The following is a 19,618-nucleotide window of genomic DNA, read 5'->3' on the forward strand; positions in this document are numbered from 1 at the left end:
TAAATGAATAGAAAATCGTATTAAAAAACATTACTGCTAGTTACATTCGTAATTCATAACTATTAACTAAATTAAATCAGTTAAAGTGATGTGTATTTCAGATCCCTTCATAGCTCATCCTAATAATAACAGACAAATTAAGCCTCTGGGAGTTACATTTTGTGTTTAAATTTTGCTTTAAAAATCGATCGATCGATTTTTTTTTTTAAATTAACAATTGTTTATATTTCTTTTTTTATTGCATTTAGTAGCCTTTACGAAGAGAAGAAGGAATTTCAGTTGCATTGAACACAATACCATAAAAAAAGGAAAACTTTAAAGTTTGACGGTATAACTTGAATGGGAACGGGAACAACAAAAGCAAACAGATTGAAGTAAGCAAAATACACGTTACTAGTTTTTATTTTGTCAAGTGGCATAGAGAGGTATTGGTGGATGTACTGTTGCTGCTGCTACTGGTGGTGTTGGTGTCATTGTGTCATACTGTGGTGTCTCTTACCGCCACCATAAACAACCGTATCACTAACGAACGAATTCATTGCCATACATCTGCCTGCAGTGGAAACACATTCATACGTATGTACGTACATTTACACTTATAGCATACAAACGTATCATAGTCGACATAATCATCATCAACGTCGTCATTATCGTCATCAATAGCAGTGGAGGAGGACACCTAAAGTTGCCGAGAACCATCGTCATCACACCATGGAAGATAATCGTATTTTATGGCTTAAGTGCAGCATCGCAAATATGCTGGGTGTGTATGAACCTGAATATGTCAATGCTGCCATCTATGAAAATCTATATGATTTCAAGAGTTTTTTAAATGACAAATACACCAAGAACGAGGATATCAATAAAATTATTCTATACGTTTGGCGCACTTTCTATGACAAGTTGGTTGAGGAGGAGATTACCGTATTGGAAGAGGGTAAGTTGGAGTGCATTGTTGATAAGAAGTGTGTAATTTAAGATGTTTTTCTGCTTTCTTACTTACGAGTACGTTTGTATATACATTCATATGTATGTATTCGTTTGCGTTAAGGTGGGTTATTTGGGAGGGCTATCTTTGTGACAATCTCACACATTCACTCACAAAAACTACTATCTATAGCCGACGTTCGGTGAAAGTGGAGGAGTGGAAGATAAATTTAATTGAATTTATAAGTAAATGTTGTATTAGAAATAAAGTTTATTTTCAATGACAATAGTGAAGAGCACTTGAAACGAAAGATTTGTTAAACATTTATTTTCCGTATACCACGTATTTGAAGAAATTTTCTATTTTCCCATCATTTAAGAGACTCGTTCAAAAAATAATATAATTACTAACATAATAAACAAATAAGAATAAATTTCTATTTTATTTTATCTATTTTATTTTTTTTTTGTAGAATACAAATAAAATCAATTTTGATTCCATCGGAAAATTAACAGTGATTGAAACTCAATCATGAGTATTACTACATACTGCAATTGTAGCCAAATATTCATTATTAAGTATTTTTCAGAAATCTATTTCATGCATTCCTTACGATTGTAATTGTAATATTTTATCAATTTCATAGTTTGACACTTAAGAGGTATCCATTTTGAACACACTCAAATATTTCCATACTCAACTCATCCAATCATCTTTCCTGAGGCAAAAATACTGTGTATTGTTTTAAGTACTTTAACAAAATGATAAAACCATTTGAAGAACCCTCTTCCTCGTTGCCGCATTCATTCATGGACAAACTCCGATGTTTGTTAACGAGTAACTTTGCATATTGTTTAAGTCTGACTACCAGAAAGGTGGATTATCCTGAGTGAAGTGCTGCGAAGGGGAGTAAATAGAGGATGGAGTGCAATGTTAAGTTGCAAAACAAAATATAGAAAAAACAGAAAAGTTTCCAAACTTCTAAAACAGGCGTTGAGTTGACATTGATGCTTAAGCTATGAGCACAGGACAACATCATGTTCTACTTGTTTGTTCTTCATTTTCTAGTCATTTCTGACTGATACTGATGAAGTAGTCGCTGCGGATTTTATTTCATCGTTTTGCTTTTTTTCTCTCTCTCTCGTTTTTTTTAAGCTTATTCATTCCTTTTTTGGTTGCGATTTTGATGTTTGATAAAGAATAAACGGCATTTCAAAACTGAATATCATTTCCAACGAAACCGTTGCACATTCACATTTCCAGTACAAATAAACGTACATAGAAAATACAGGGTATTCGACGAATTTTAGTCAAATTATTGCCCGATTAAAATATTGGTAGATTTTTAAAATCTTATATAATATAAAGGGCATTCAATGTTTCTAAAATCTTCAGCTCGTAACTTTTTACAGCTTAGACAGTTTGGAAGTTGTATATGTATTTATTTTTTAAGACAAAATTTCTCGGTCTTCCATTTTATGGAATTTGGAACTTTTGCCATATGGGCAAGTCCCAGAAACAGTCTACCAACAAAAAAATGTTTAAATGAATCAAACTTAAAATTTGTAATTGTAATATTAGACTAGATATGTGTATTATATTTTATATATAAACAAAATGTACTTCGATGGTCATTCATACAAAAATGATTACCAAATCCAACACTAGTTCAGATATCTTAATTTTATACAAACAAAAATAAATTTTTTATTGTGTTTTTATCGTCACTTAAGTGCTAACAAGATGGTTCGATTGGCAGCAATATTTTTAACCATTCAATTTAAATACAAATTAATTTTGAGTAATTTCACTTCTCACGGAAAATGAGATAATTTTCAAACATCTGGATAATTTGTAACGAGCGTCACGTAACGTGCGTCAAAAAATGTTCTCGGCTTTTTATGGAAACGGCAAATAAGTTATATTAGAATTATTTTTCATTCATCTTTCTTTTAGGAATAAGATTTTGTTTGCTTTATTACGCAAAATTCGCTAAGATTAGGAAAAAAAAACACTTCAACTTTTAATGTTACTTCCATTTTTTGTAACCTACGTCACAAAACTTTGCGTTCAATTATTTCGCAGGAAATGGCAATTAAATGGTAATATCTTATGCCATTTGGAATTGCACTTAAATCTCACTATAGCGTATAGTACACGTTGGAGGTATCTTATTTGAAAAACCAAAAATGAAAACGTGTACGAATGAAACGTTCGTCACGCAGTATGGAACCTATAGAGTAAACTTTTTTGTAAGAATCTAATATTAGAGTAAGTTCGGGTAATGTGGTATACCCATTTTTTATTTGACTATAATTTTTAAAATCTTAATTCGATTGGAATAGTTCGCAGCTGGTGTTCTACTACAAGTGTTAGGTTTACAGCCATGAAAGTAAAAAAGTCTTTTAAGTTCAAGTTTTAGAGAAATTTGGGAAAAAGAGAAAAAAACCCATAAACAAGCCATTGAAAAAATTGGCGGGTAATGTGGTACACCATGTTCTTTTAATATTGTAAACTAAACCGCATAACGATGCATAGTATTTACCAGAAGCTCCTCAATACATTCTTCGCTTCATAGGAAACATTGAATGACTGATGCGAAAAAAATTTCCATTTGTTGTTTATAATAGCTCAGATAGCTTTCTTTAAATCTTCCGCTGCCCATTTTCATACTCTACATTTCTTTGGCATATTATTTGTTTCAAATTCTTTAGCTATACCACATTAGCCGACCAAGTGGTTTATTGAAATTATTATAAAATTAAACATATACACTAAATTAAATTAATGAAGATTAAAACACGTGATTTTAGAAAACAATTAATTTTTAACAGATCACAAAAAAAAAGTCTACCACAAGTTAATGCTTTTTTACAACTATTTCCATGACCTGCAAAAATGAAGTACACTAACCCAATGTTCATTTTTTCAGATCATAAAATTCTTAAACTTGGTACCGTTACTCCTATGCTCTTAGTTTTAGAGAAAAGTTGCTATACCACATTACCCATCTATACCATATTACCCGAACTTAATTTATAATGATTTTCCAAAGTATTTAACTTTTGGCGTACATTAAAGTGATTTTCGGGGTATGTTTATCACAGAATACGATTGAACGATTTTTAAATTAATAACATTAATTCAGCATTTTATTTAATAATATTTACAAAAACACTTATGACTTTAAATGCGATTTTCTATTACAGACCAAACTATACAAACAATTTGATACAGTAACTTTGGTTTATATTAACCTTAATCGACCATTAAAGACCGATTCTCACAAAATTTAATACCGTGATTTATGTTTCAATTTTATCTGATTTCTAAACGTTAGATGGATTTTTCAAAGATGTTGGCTTATATAAGTTCTATGTAGGGTTCCTAATTTCCCGGTATTTGTCCCTTCCCGGGAGGAATTAAAAACTCTTTTCATTGCCCGTAATTTCCTGTTATTTTCTACTAAATTACTTAATTATACCAAAACCCAATAAATTATTTTCAAATAAATTATCTTAAGGTAGGGTCGGTCGCACATGGCAATGCTTTTTTGAGTAAATATTTACCATGTGTGAGCCTATCTTTAGACTTTTAGACTACCAGCATTTTAGAAGACGTATAAAATAACTTTATATGGTTGAACAATGTTGGTCCAATATTTTCTAGTTTAATGCTGACATTGGACCACTTGAAATTTTCATCGGTATAAAATCAATAAATTATGTTTTTTTTATTAGACATCTTAAGAATTCCGACTATGTAAGATCAGTTAAACATGCCAGTTTGTTTCGAAGGCGAATTTTTTTAAATCAAAATGTATATAAACAAATTTAAATTATTTCAATCAATAATATCAATAATAATAAAGTCAATCATCTGTTTGAATTTCTTTAACAAAGTTGTCATTGTTTAATGCAGGGGTCTAATTGGCTTTTTTTTTGTAATTTTTTGTAGTTAGGTGTCGATATTTATGTTAAATAATGAACAAATTTCAATAGTTTGAATAATTTTTATAAAATGCTTTGTACTGGGTTTAAAATCAGTTAAAAAATTTCAAAAATCCATCGACGAACTGTTAATAACACTATCCAACAAATTGAGACTTTTTGATTGGAACAGAATAGCGACCCTATAATTCTGAAAGGGCATGTTGAGTAGAGCATTTTATCGCAAATATTGGTGATATTTTAAAAAACAATTTCGAACCACCGTAGGCCCGACATATCTAAAAAACTAAAAAAGATCGAACAAAATTAAAAAAAGTAAATAAATAAACCTAAATAACTCTTGACCTAAAAGTGATAATCTACATATGTATATATATTTTTGTAGATCTTCTCTAGGGCTATTTATATTTTAAATATCAGTTTTAACTAAAAAAATATTTTACGACATTATGACAATACGACCTAATAGCAGACCGTTTGAATCCCCCAATTGTAATAAAAAATTGTACTTGATAATTGGAGCATGTCAGAAACTTAATTTATGAATTATACGATTACTCGAACTTTAAAAAAGTCAAGTAATTGATTACCCTATTAAACATACTGTAGTAGCCATAAAAACTCTTTCGTTACACACGTATAATACCTACGAGTATGTATACGAAATATAAGATTGAACGCTAACGTGACCAACGAAGTGATAAAGTTTCTTGAATTAATTGAAATAAAAACGGTCATAAAACAGTTGTTAAGACATAAAAGACTTAAAACTGTACATTTATTGTCTATGACACATTTAGTTGGCCACGACAAAGATATCTATGTATGCTCGAATTCATTTGAATTGGAGCTAGATATAAAAACAATAAAATCATTCATGTCTCTCTCTTGCTTGGCTTATGGAATTCTAGTTTTTTTTAGCAATTGTTTGGTTAACTTTATTTCATGATAACACTTGGTGTATCCGTGAAAGTCCATTAGAAAACAAAGTTCAGGAGTTGCTGATACAAAAAAATTTACTTAGATTACTCCCACTTTCTCAAAGTCTGGTTATTACCATTTAAGATATTTTTACATACGACAATACTTAGTGTTAATATTTGTCAAAAACTTATGTATCATAATTCAATTTCACAGTCTAAACCGATTTTCAAAACTACGAAATATTTAAGTTGATTATATTTACAAATATTTTAAAATTATTCAAAAATAACCTTATATTTTCATATGTATTGGGTATATACTTATAAATACAAATAAGGCAACCAATAAATGTGAAGAATATATAAAACAAGTAAGAGAGATATATTCGGCTGTGCCGAATCTTATATACCATTCACCAAATTATATCCATATTGTCTATATTAATAAAAATAAATTTTGTTTACCTTAAAATAAATTTTTTTAAGGTAAACAAAATTTATTTTTTTTTAATCGTTTTTCAAAAATTAGTTTTTTAATTTTTTTTAAAAAAAGTTTTTTCCAAATTTTTTTAAAAAATTTTTTTTTTTAGTTTTTAAATTTTTTTTTTTGGGAAAAAAATGTATGACAAAAACAATTTTTTGATGAAAAAAAAATTCGGGTCAAAAAATATTTTTCCCGATTTTGACCCATTGTAGGTCCAACTTCCTATAGCCTTATCTACATCGTTGCAATGGACTTTGAAATATCTATCATTAGATATCCATATTGTCTATATTAATGACTTAGTAATCCAGATATATATCAAAAATAGGTCAAAAATCGCGGTTGTCCCGGTTTTTTCTCATATCTCAGCCATTTGTGGACCGATTTTGCTGATTTTAAATTTGGATCCCGAAGATATCTGGGGTCTTCAGAAAATTGATTTCAACAGACAGACGGACAAACGGACTGGCAGACAGACGGACATGTCTTAATCGACTCCGCTATCTATAAGGATCCAGAATATAAATACTCTATAGGGTCGGAAATGAAAAATGTAGATATTACAAACGGAATGACAAACTTATATATACCCTTCTCACGAAGGTGAAGGGTATAAAAATAAACAAAATATTTTCATACCACCGCGTGAACCGGATGGATTTAATAATATTTTAAACTTTAAAAGTATTAAGACACAGTATTATCGTCTGATACAAACTCGATAAGTAAACAGTTAGCTAATGGGACTGATTCAATTAAAAATAAATTCTACAAATAAACTTTAACAGGGATTTTTAAACAGTTCACTTATGTTTTTTTTTATTGTACAGTGCAACCAGAACTTCCACCTGAAACCGAAAAGAAAGACAAGAAAAGCAAAAAGGGAAAAGGCAAAGGTGCGACAAAAGAAAAGGATGTCAAAGGTGAGTATTATAAAATGATCGTCAAAAACATAGAATCGAAGGAGTATGGTAACAAAGTGTAAATTTTAAAAATTCAGAATTATGAAGTAGAATTATTTTAGCTGGTATTAATTTTACAAATATCGGTTAATACTATTAATAAACAAATAAATACTTTAGCATGGTAATTCCTAATGAGTTTTTAATTTGTATAAAATTAGTTGGAAAACCCTCAACCAAAACCAAGGGTAAATTATCCTCGGCTTCAATCAAACCTGCAGATACAGACTCAGAACGACAGAAGGCGGGAGAAGACTCGACAATGGGAGCTATGGATACAGGCATAGAAAGTGCTACTGAAGACATGGGAGCCGAAAGTGTAAAGAGTTCTGCTCTATCGGGTAAGTCAATTTCATCTTCTAATATTAAATTATATACGCCTAATACTCAAAATTACACATCTCTTCAAAATTCTTAGCCAGCGATGAGGATGATGATGAAGTTGGTAAATATTCAATTTCCTTGATAAAAAAGTAGAAATAAGGAAAAAAAATTAAAAAAAAAGTAGAACCTCATACATATAATTATGTTTAAATTGAAATTGTCATTGTCGTCGTATTCATTTGAAATTTTCATTTATATTAAGATTCATTTGATTCCTCTTTATTTCAACTGTTTCTTCACTCGCCTGATTTCTTTTATGTGTGCGTCCGTCCTTCAAAGGATAAGAAATGATTAATGTGCCATGCAGCTTTATTTTTGTGAATTTTTATACTTTTTCTTGTAAGATATCTTTTAATTGTGAAACTTTTATTTCGTTTCTTTTGTCGTTCATAAATATTTAAAAATCTCATTAATGATATGAACAGAAATGTGTAATTTCTTTCCTTTTTAGAAACTACATTAACCCTTTAACAGTCACCAATAAAAAAATTAAATATTTCCCCAACATAATGAATCAATTTCTCCCAAAATTGCTTCCAAACGATAAATAGATATCTGCCTTCTTGTGTTCAAAGCTAAAGTAGCATTTAAATGAAATTTCATGTCAGGATTCATCACTACAGTTGCACCACAACAGTGCACGGGGCATTGTTATGGATTCATTTTCATTTTCAGGCAAAACCGAATGCTCATCTGTGGTGACACAAACGCATACAAAGGACAAAACAGAGCAGACGAAAAAAAAAACTCACAAAAAGTCATTAATTCGGGAAAGTTTTTCTATTAACGTTAGTGTTTCTCTTCAGCTGTGAGGACTTGTGTACGAATGTGCTTGAATTCATTTATGAATGAACACCAACTACAGCCCATCAATTTAGATTATTTAGATTAGTCATATAAAAGACATGATTGGTTAGAATTGTTCGCATTCTATTTTGCATTCGCAGTTTCTCCTTTTAATACAATTTTCTTTGTTTTTCTTGTAAAACCATTTCATTTCATTTTAATATAAATTACTATTCATTTAATATGCCCCACATACATATATATAGTTGGACATTTGTACTGGCAAATAGTCAGCCATTCAGTCAGTCAGTTTCTTATACAACTTCTCTCACTTACTCTGGATTTTCTTACTTTTATTCGTGTCTTAACGTCCAACATCTTCTTTAATACGTTCTATGCTCTGTGTCGACATTTTACACGTTTATTTTAATCTAAATAATGTTGACATGCTAAATTAATTCATTCGTTCATTAATTCATCCATTTATTCACTCATTCGTTCTATGCTTCCTACGTTTGCTTTCAATGTACAAATTTGCAGGTTCCAAGAAAAGTGGCAAAGGAAAGGGCAAACGAAAGAAAAGAAAGACCTTGTTGGCACCATCTCCAGTCTATATTGAAGTCAAGGTAAGTTTTGTGTTTTTTTTCCCCTCAACTATTCATGCGTTACGTATACATGCGTGTTAGTGTTGCCAGTTTTATTTTTATAAAATTTTATCATTTCTCCTAAATTGTCTATTTATTAGGGTATTCGAATTATTCGATTTTTCTCTTCTTCGAATAAAACGAATAATTCGAATAAGATATTTTAACTTGTTCGAATAATTCGATCACACGTTTAAAATTAATCGAATTATTCGAATAATTTTAATTTTTTAAAAAAGTAAAGGATGAAGTTTTGATGTCGGTTTTTTAATATTTCATTAGAAAAACAAAAAACAACGTGTTAAATGTTAAAAAACATTCGAAAACAATGTCCATCATTAAATTTTCAACACAAATGTTCTGATCAGATTAAATCCCGAACAATCTACAAAACAATTGACTAGCAAACCCTTTAGTTTCCGTTGTGGAGCTATGTTTAAAAAATCTGAGCTAGTTGGAAAAATATTTATGACATACAATGCTTCAACACTACGACATCACTTTTTTTCAATATTTCGGGTTTTAAGTTGAGTAACTAATTCTTTTGTAAATTAATTACTCACTATTTATAAATTACATATAACAAATTGTATTATACATCAAGCTCTACCAACGTCGCCGAATCTTTGCTTAATAAAGTGATCTTGGCGAATTACACAATAAAGGCAATCTGTCCAAAGTTTGATATCATTGTCAGTGAATTAATTATTTGAAGTCAGGGTGTGCATGATTGACGCATTTACAAAGATTTTCAACGATGTTTAAAATCATGTGTAAGACGAACTCCATGCTTTTCTTGCAACAAAACGTTAGTTTGCAATATTTGTGTTTATCATTCGATTTATTAAATATTTTGCAACACTTACGTACGCGGTTAATAACAACACTTATATACATATACATATTTTAAGATCATGGTCTTCATCTATTTCAATGTAATCATTATAAATGTCATCCTCAATATCACTTTCTACGACCGTTTCAAAATCATATTCTCCATCACATTCAATTGCGATTTTTCTAATATTTCGCTAGCTAAATAGCAAATATTTAATTCCGTACCTTTTATATTCATTGGTTGAAGTCCTAAGTTACAAAATTTTGAAAGATTTGTTTTTAGAATTGCAACTTCTTGCAGTAATATTTATATATTTATAGAAGGAGCTATCGGAACACTCATCTATTCGTTATTCGAAAAGAAATTATTCGATTAATCGAACGATCATTACTCGAATGAATACCCCACTATTGCAATATACTATATTGCAATATACTATATAAATGTTACAATATAACAAATCAATGTAAGTTAAATTAAAGAAATTTCTAGCCTATTTTTATAAAATACGAAATAAATTCATTTCAAATATATATTCAAATATGAGTCGATTATTTGTTACGATACATTATCTTTGAGCCATACAGACATTAGCACAAATGCTGTTTTAAAACTTAACATCGGTTGAAAAATAACTTTGGAACATTCGTAAAGTTTTCGAATAATGTTACACAATAACTCGTTTTTGTATTGATGTGTTCGATTTAATTGATTTATTGAACTTTTTTTTAAATGCAGTATTTTTTCCAGATATCCTTTTAAATGGAAAAAATATATATAAACTAATTTTATTAAGTATTTGATCGCAGTAGTTTAAGAAAATTATATGTATAGAATAAAATGTACATAGAAGCGCTACTGAGAGAAAAAATACTCAAGTCTGTTGTCATAAACCTAAGTCGTTCAACAACAAAATATACATATGCAAATCAATGCATTTTGTTGTTGAGTCAGCCATACCCCACCAAAAATTCAGACAAAAAGTTATTTTTAAACTTTAAAAAAAAACTTGATGTCAAGTGTATATTATATTTGTAAAATCTAGAAAAATCGGAAATTACGATTCTCGCTTGAGACGCGGGATTCCATGACTAAATGCGTGACAATCCCGCGAATATCGGGACATTTGGCAACACTAATGCGTGTACGTAATTTTATTTAACAAGAGATTTACAACAAATTATGTCTCTTTTGTATAAACATAAGTATACTTAATAACACGGTATTATTATTATTGTTAAATTATTATAATATCGTTAGAATAACTTAAAAAATATAGGTTTCGAAAATTTCAGTCCAGTACCAGATTAGGTTCCCATTTACCGAATTATAGCCATTCCACTATTATTCAAATAAAGCATGCAAATTCCGAGATTCGAAAATCTTAGGATTAGGGAAATTTTGTTGATTTTCCTAAAATATTATCTGTTAATCACAAATGTTTGGTACTGAAAATGAAAATCTTCTCTTCAACAGACAGACGGACGGACATTCGAAGTTTACAATTATTCTGGGTAATTATAAAATTCGAATGTCCGTCCTTCTGTCTGCTGACGCGAAGATTTCCATTTTCAGTACCAAACATTTGTGATTAACAGATAATATTATAATATATATATATGTATCTGTAAAGTAGCAATCATTATTGCTTAACTATCTAATGTGTGCGCGGTTATTATTTTTATTTATTTTGTTAAATGTGTATTAATTTCAAAAGTCTCACGTGAAATCAATAATAAGTTTTTATTTATTTGTTTAACAAATAAACATCCCACATGAAATTAAAAACAAGATTGAAACAAAAACATATCGCTACTGTTTTCGTTATATTCTCCTTTTTTTGCAATTGGCAAAAAAAAACATATAAATCCCAAATCAATTCATTACAACACCTTCCACACCGTTATATACTCTTCAACAACTGCACAAACACAAATATTAACAGCAGACAGATATGTATAGAATCATTTAAATCTCAAAGGAGAATAAAAAATGATTGCAATGAATATATTATATACATCCATATACATGTACATGTAACATTAGACCTGTTCATAAAAAAATAGATTTGCTTTGATTCGTCGTATTTTGTTTTTTAGTATCTTAAATCATTTTGATTATTTTAAGGATCTAAAATAGAATATTCGGATTATATTAAGATCATTTAAATAAAAAAATAAATGATAGAAGTTCCATTTAAGTACTATTTTTATAACCACACTAGTTTTTAAGTTATTTTTCAAGAGAAATATCTAATATAAGTAATTACACTAAATCTAAGGAAATTAACATCTCAAAAAGACTATTTAAACATTTTTGGAAAAATGGTTTTAAAAAGTTTCATGTGCTCTCAATAAAACAATAGTGTATAGTCGTTGCATAATAAGAATCTACATAACTGATTATATATGTGGTCAAAATTTGGTGAAATTCTACTTCCACAAAGTGGGTCAAAAGATCAATTGAAATATTACTTTTTTAAATGTAGGTCATAGTCCAACTTAGGTTTTTACGGAATGAAAAATTGACCACGCCCACTTCTACGCCCACTTTTTTCGATTTATCTAAAATCGCAAAACGGCTGCACCTATTTGGCTAATTTGTTTTCAAATGATCGCAATAGTCCACAAAAGTATTTTACGATCTGTGATCGCTCAAAAAAAATTTCATAACTAATTTTTTATTTTCAAAAATTTCAATGAAAAAAGAAATATTAAATAACTTCATTAAAATAAAAAAAAAAATTTAAATTTTGTGTCTAAAATTTGATGGATTTTAATAATTTGTTTCCTTGTCCTGTAAATCGAGTTACGCCTTTTTTATATTAAGCCATCGATATATAAAATATTTATTTAGGGTTTCATTAAATTTGTTTGTATATTCTTTTCACAGAAAATTATACCAACATTTGTGAAGACACCAATATTGCATTGCCACTTCGGGGAGTTGAAATGTACACATTTTGACAGCAACATCAAATATATTTATGTGATGCGTAAGGAAGTAAGCGGAATACGTAAGTTACATTCGTACATTCGTATATATCAGTTTATATGGGGCCAACAAAATGTGTCGATGCTCTCAACTAAAATAAAAGTTTAATTAATTTTAAGAAACCATTTAAATTAGATTTGACCTTAAAAAAAATTAAACACAAAATATTAGGTTTTTTGTGATTGTTTTCAAATTTTTTTTTTTTTAAATTTTTGTTAACTTATATTCCCCTGAACTAACTCCAATATTATTTTAATTTTAGCTTAAGTCATCGTATATTTTGTTGGTCCATCCTAGTGCACATAAAGTTTAAGAAGTCGTTATTATTCCCTATTTGTTTAAATAATATAAAATCGCTGTATGAAATTTAAAACTAACAATAGTATTTCATCGTATTTCAATTATCTCTTGTGTCTTTCTAGCATTCTACACCGACATTAATAAATGTTTTGCAGAAATGTCACAGTATTTTATATTCGGAACAGTTCGAGGCGCTTTAATACACTGCATGAGACTAGACTTGGAGAAGGTAATTTAATAAATATATTATTTTATACGTATAAAAACAAAAATTTTAACGAATTTAAAATTATATTTTTACTAGAATATTTTATTTGACGAAATTCAATTTTAAAATTACTAATTTTCCTCAATCAGTTTTAAGTAGATTTAAATTAATCACCAACAAAAGAGAAACACACATGAACGAAATTTAACTTGGACCCTTTTTGAAGGTTTCAACATGTTCACAGGCTTTGGCCACCACTGTTTGTTTTGTTTTAACACTGTAATAAAGTGTAGAAATATTGTAATTAATTCCCATGTAATACTAACATCCTTCCAAACATCTAAGTATATGTATGTGTACGTGCAGACCCAGCAGTTCAGCGTGACTGTCAGGAACTAGTGACTTTACGTATCATTTAGGATGACCACTGGTGATTAGTTATTTTAACACATGTGTGTCCCAATAGATTACAAATAGACTGTCTAATAGCTGGTTCGAAGTAGTCAACGTATTGGATTCACATATCGGTTACAGCAAATTGGCCTCAAATATTCAAGTTGCAAAGACATCTCCTAGACAGTTAAATAGCCGATTGCTTGTAAACAAACCGTTTGACTTCATGTACTAAGTACTTAAGCTAAAATAAACTAAATTGTATGAGAATTATATCAACACAATTTGTATAAAACCACTCACAAAAAAGTTCAGTACACAATAAACGTAACGTTTTAAGTGACTATACACAGATTACCTGGAAAGTATAAAGTAACCTTACTTCACTATAAAGAGCACATACGTGTCAAACGATTCAAAATATATAAATTGGTGTTAGCCGCCTAGTGATCAGACATTAATGACAATTACTGTCTAAGGGATACATTGACTACTTGTAAAACTGCTGGGTACATACAGCTGTATGTGAATGTGTGTGTTCATGGATCTTAGAACAATAGCGGCAGCAACAGCAACAGCAACAACACCAACCAAATCAACATTATTAACCATCTATCAAAATGGCTTGGAGGCATTTCATTTTTCCACTTGAGAAAGCATTTTTCCCAGTCAAAAAGCGGACCAAAAAATAACGAAATTGTATTTTATCCAGATACGAGTAAAGGAATTACAACAAAAATCTTATAACGCCATCATTAAATATTTCATTATACATATTTGTTGTTGTTATTATTGTTGTATGTATTTCCATTCACCACTCATCGTCTTTAACATGATGCTCATTCATCTATACTGCCACGGTTTTCATCATCATCATCATCATTATTGTATTTTCGGTTTACATTAACATTTTGTGGTTATAAACCCTTTTTAGTTGTACTCCATATCCCCACTCTGTGACTTTTGTTGCTACCGCTGCTGTGGTCGCTTTCATTATAGCAAAATCATGAACCAGAAGTTGAAAAAGATTGTAGCAGAACAAAACAGACCGGCAAACACATTACAGAACATTAGGAAGAGAATTTTGTTATTTACACACACACACACAAACAAACACACACACCTAAAAATCTCATACTCAAAGAAGTCCATTATTCGTGAACATATAAAATAAATTGGTAAAATTTTTGGAAATTATTGCGCCATGTTAATTTCTTAAAGCAAATCAATTAGAAAATGTCTTAATGTTCTTGTTCAATGGAAATAAAACAGGTTTGAGCTTAAATGGACATTGCAGCCGAACTAAATACTCCATACTATGTTTTAGTAATCATAGTTCATATTCAGACAAATACTATCAAGGCAACAGTACCAAACTCAAATCAGTTATTAGTGGAAATGTACCTAACGCAATGTGTATAATTTGAATTGTTTACACTTCTCACAAGGATGCCGAATTAACAAGATAACAAGAATTATTATTACGTTTTTAGCTGTTAAAAACAGTTTCAATAGCAAATAGAAGCACCAAGTAGTTTTAAAATTGTAACAACTATTTATTTATTAAAATCTACACAAAAGTTTAAATTAAATTTAAATCTACACAAAAGTTTAATTCTCTTTTAAGGCACACACTTATATTACACACTTTAAAAACACGCTGGTAATACTTTTGATGTTAACTATAACAGCGCCTACGATACACTAACTCACTCATAACTCACAAAATTAACGCCATTTTCTAGAAGTCTCATCAATAACACCGTCCGACAAATAGAGAAAAAATTCGTTAGACACGAATCGGATGATATACGTCTGAAACTATAAACTTAATGGAGAAAAACTGTGTTTTCAGTTTTTCATTTCGTGATCCTGTGTAATTTTTTAAGGACTTCAAAGTTTCAAAGAAGTAAATTTTTCAAAAAATATTTAAAAATACTCCTGCTATTCCAACAATGACAAATTGTATATCAAAAGAACAAGAAGAGTTGTAAAATATTTTGTATTATCTTTATTTTATCCTGTAAGGATCAAAATATGTCAAAAATGTCCTTTAAAATGTTTATCCTTTAATATCCTTTAAGATTGCCAATAAATTCCTTTTAAAAAAATAGTGCGTTTAAGACCCAAATATTCTATACTAAATGTCAAAATTTTATATAAAGGTCAAATTAAAATATAAAAAAAAAATTATTAGTATACAAATAGGTGTTATTAAGAAAAGTGCATGCTTATAAACTACACCATCATAGTGGGGGAGTTATAATGGGTTAGGGCTGTTGTTTGCAACACACAAAAATACTGTTCCAACACCCACCTTAAAGTATACCAATCTGCTCAGGATCACTTTCTGAGTCGACTAAGCGATGTCCGTCCGTCTGTCCTTCCATCCATGTAAACCTTGTAATCAAACTACAGGTCGCATGTTTAAAGATAATTCGACAAAATTTGGCACAAACCTTTATATTGACCCAAGGACAAAGGCTATTGAATTTGGTTAGAATCAGCCCATTATTTATCCTAGGCCCCATACAATTGGCCTATTTGAAAATAGTTAAGCTCTCATAAATATCTTAATTATAAACATATTCAAACCAAATTCAGCACAATTAAGTTTTACGTAAGCCGAACTCTCACGACCAAATTTCGTGACGATCGGTCAACAATATTCCATAGCTCCCATATAAGCAACATTCTCGAAAATGTCATTAATATACATAAATCTCTGAAATATGTCAGTATCCAAACAAAATTCAACACAAATATGTTTCATATATTCGCACCAAATTTTGTGACGATTGGTCCATAATTAGTCATAGCTCCCATATAAGGCCCACTACCGAAAATGTGTGTATTCAAATAAGATTCAACACAAATAAGTTGCATATTAAAAGAATAATTAAAATTTAAAGTATTTTTTAACACTTAAGTAGTGAAGATAGAAGAATGAAATTTTGGCATGTGGTATTCAATATTTGGATCTTTAACTCACTATTTAAAAAAAAAAATATTGGAAATCTAAAAGGATATTCAATGATAAAAATTTGAAAGGACATTTTTGCATCCTTTGATCCTTACAGGATAAAATAAAAATAATACGAAATATTTCACAATTCTTCTTGATCATTTAAAAAAAATATTTTAAAAAAATTTTTTAAAAATGTACTCCTCTGAAAATTTGAAGTCCTTTTAAAAGGAAACAGGATCACGAAATGAAAAAATGAAAACGCAGTTTTTCTCCATTTTTTTTATTTTTTTTATTTATTTAGAGGTAATAAAATAAGTTCGACTTTAAAATATTTAACTGTTTATGCGTGATCTAGAGATTAGTTTAACAGCTTTAAACATTTTTAGAACATAAGTTCGAATTTCCGAATTTGATTTCAACTTTTCGAACATAATATTAAATTGTCATCAAGAATGCATGTCAAATTTCAGCCTATTTGGACTACGAGAACTGGTTCAATATTCAATTACAAATTTTAACATAAACTAACATACAAACAAATAAACATTGCAAGGTTGTATCCAAATCTTAGTACATTAAAAGAAACTCTGTTTTTCTATTACTTTTCCTATCTAGTGATAACATTTTGAAAATGTATTAACCTACAGTCTATTTAATTTCCTTCTAGGTCTTTACAAATGCTATTGAATTTCAATTTCGTGAACCGAAACTAATAGAAGGCGAACAAATTGAAAATTGTGAGGAACAGACATCAACAAGTGCATCTCGCAACACAGCCGATTCTACAGAAGTTAAAGAAATAGCGCCTGGTCTCCTCGAACTTTCTAAACCATCGGAATTTCGTTTGAAGGCTCTCAAACAAAAAAAGTATGTAAAATGTTTCACAAAGAGCACTCATGTGAAATTTTATAAAAAGTCGAATATATCCCTTCCCTCCAGTCTCTCTCACTCTCTCTGTCGCTCGCTCTATACAAAATTTATTTAATTTGCTTTTTTATTTATGTTTGGTTTCAGTTGCTTTTTATGAATTTATTTTCGTTGTGTTAAATTTGCTTTTCGGTTTTGTATTCTTTTGGCTTTTTTTTACCCCTCCATTGTTTATCAATATTTAACATCATGTTTTATACACATAAATAAGTACGAAAGCAAAGCAAAAAATTTAAAAAAAATGTGAGGGATTCCACATTAAACGGTAAAACTGATAAGATCAATTATTGACTTTGAATAAATAATATAACGCTGAAGGATATTTTAAGTGTAGAACTGTAGATCTTAATTTTTATTTTGTTATAAACAGAGACAAATTATACGCATTTTCTCAGACTCTCAGGTTCATTAAATTTGTTAACATACTTAAATTTATATGTTAGTTCATTTCTAAAATTCTTTCTGGATTATTTCATTTCTATGGCTGCCGTACTGTGAAATACTCTTCATACAGGATAATATAAAAGACCATCTTCTTGTTGTATTGGAGCAAATCAAGGGAGTCGTTTTTTTCTGCGTGGTGTTTAAATTACAATAAACAATCTGATAAGGGAAAGTTGCTTTTCAGTTATTCTTGTGTTATTGGTGTGTTTTTTTTATATTTTCAGGTTTTATTTTTTATTTTTGGTCTTCAGTTATTTTTTAATCGGATTTTTTCTACTCTTTTGCAATTAAGTACTCCTTTTATTTTTTGGTCTTTGCGAAATTTTTCAACACAAAAATTTCTTTGTGAGATTTAAGTTGCCATGTCCTCGCACAGAGCAAAGGAATGAATGAATATTGCTTGTTGAAGAAAAAAAAAAAGAGGAAATACAACAATAAATAAAGGAAATCAGTAGTAACTCATCAACACAAGCATTCGCCCGAAAATAAAACACAAAAGAACGTAATTTAACATCATGTACGACTTTATGATGACCTACAAATATACCACAGTCAGTTTGTTTATGCAGTAAGTTTTGACAGTTAAAGTTAAAGTGCATGTTGCGTCTTTAAGTTCAGGGGACATGTTTGGCATGTAGGGTATATTGGGATGTGTGCGTATGTGTGCATGTTTACATTTCCATACGTGAACAAGAAATAAAATACAAGTGAAAAAGGATGTTGCAAGATGATCATACTTACATACGTACAAACATACATAACTATCTACATAATGTATTCATGGATGTGTGTATAAAAGTAAACACTGTAAATATTTTATTTATAGAGAAAGGGTTCCTTAAGCTGGTCAGATGAAACAGAGGCATGCATATTCCTACATATGTATGTGTATTATTTATTGAGATTTTAATAAGCGATTATTTTCCACTCGAATATGAAAACATGTTGTTCTAATAGAAAAGAAATACCGACTAATTAATTAAATGGCAAACACATTTCTTTGTCGTAAACTCTTTCTACGCTGGTTTTCGAAAATTAGAAAAACAATTTCCAAATTGTAAATGGATTTTAAATTCTTTTTCTATGTATTTCTGTTGTATTTGTGAAGCAAACACCGCAGCATTTCCCTTCCTCAACACAAGTTTTAGTGGAAAACGTCAGTTTTTTTTTTCGGTTTGAATTCGTTTCGCTTATCAGCAGGAGCTTTTATTACTTTTGTGTTAATTTTCCTTTTTTTCTGTAGATTTTTTGTTGCTCCTTTTTTGTGTTTAATGTATTTTTTTTTTGGAATGTATTTGTGTATGTTCTCCTGTTTTAATTTATCTCCCTTTGGGTTAAATATTTTCCATGTGCCTTTGTTAAATTGCTGGCCCTTTTCTGCTGTCTTCGCTCGTTTTGTCTGCACATATACTTCCATCCGTCTTTCTGTCCGTCCGTCTGTCTGTCTGCTCGCCGCTTGTCGTCAAATAAACCCTTTTTCACTGA

General features: G+C 29.6%; 1 protein-coding gene across 1 annotated transcript in view; it reads left to right on the forward strand.

Annotated features, from left to right (window-relative positions):
• The first annotated feature begins 270 nt into the window (after positions 1-270).
• Dhc98D (Dynein heavy chain at 89D) overlaps positions 271-19,618 on the forward strand; it is a 165,170-nt gene continuing 145,822 nt past the window's right edge. Inside the window, exons 1-7 of the mRNA XM_065498228.1 lie at positions 271-937; positions 7,116-7,208; positions 7,409-7,588; positions 8,958-9,043; positions 12,792-12,915; positions 13,316-13,422; positions 17,430-17,629. Of these exons, the coding sequence (XP_065354300.1) occupies positions 712-937; positions 7,116-7,208; positions 7,409-7,588; positions 8,958-9,043; positions 12,792-12,915; positions 13,316-13,422; positions 17,430-17,629 (1,016 nt within the window). The 5' untranslated portion in view covers positions 271-711. The remainder of the gene's footprint in view (positions 938-7,115; positions 7,209-7,408; positions 7,589-8,957; positions 9,044-12,791; positions 12,916-13,315; positions 13,423-17,429; positions 17,630-19,618) is intronic.

Source organism: Calliphora vicina, chromosome 1, assembly GCF_958450345.1.
Source record: "Calliphora vicina chromosome 1, idCalVici1.1, whole genome shotgun sequence".
In the NCBI taxonomy this organism is placed as follows: Eukaryota; Metazoa; Arthropoda; class Insecta; order Diptera; family Calliphoridae; genus Calliphora; species Calliphora vicina.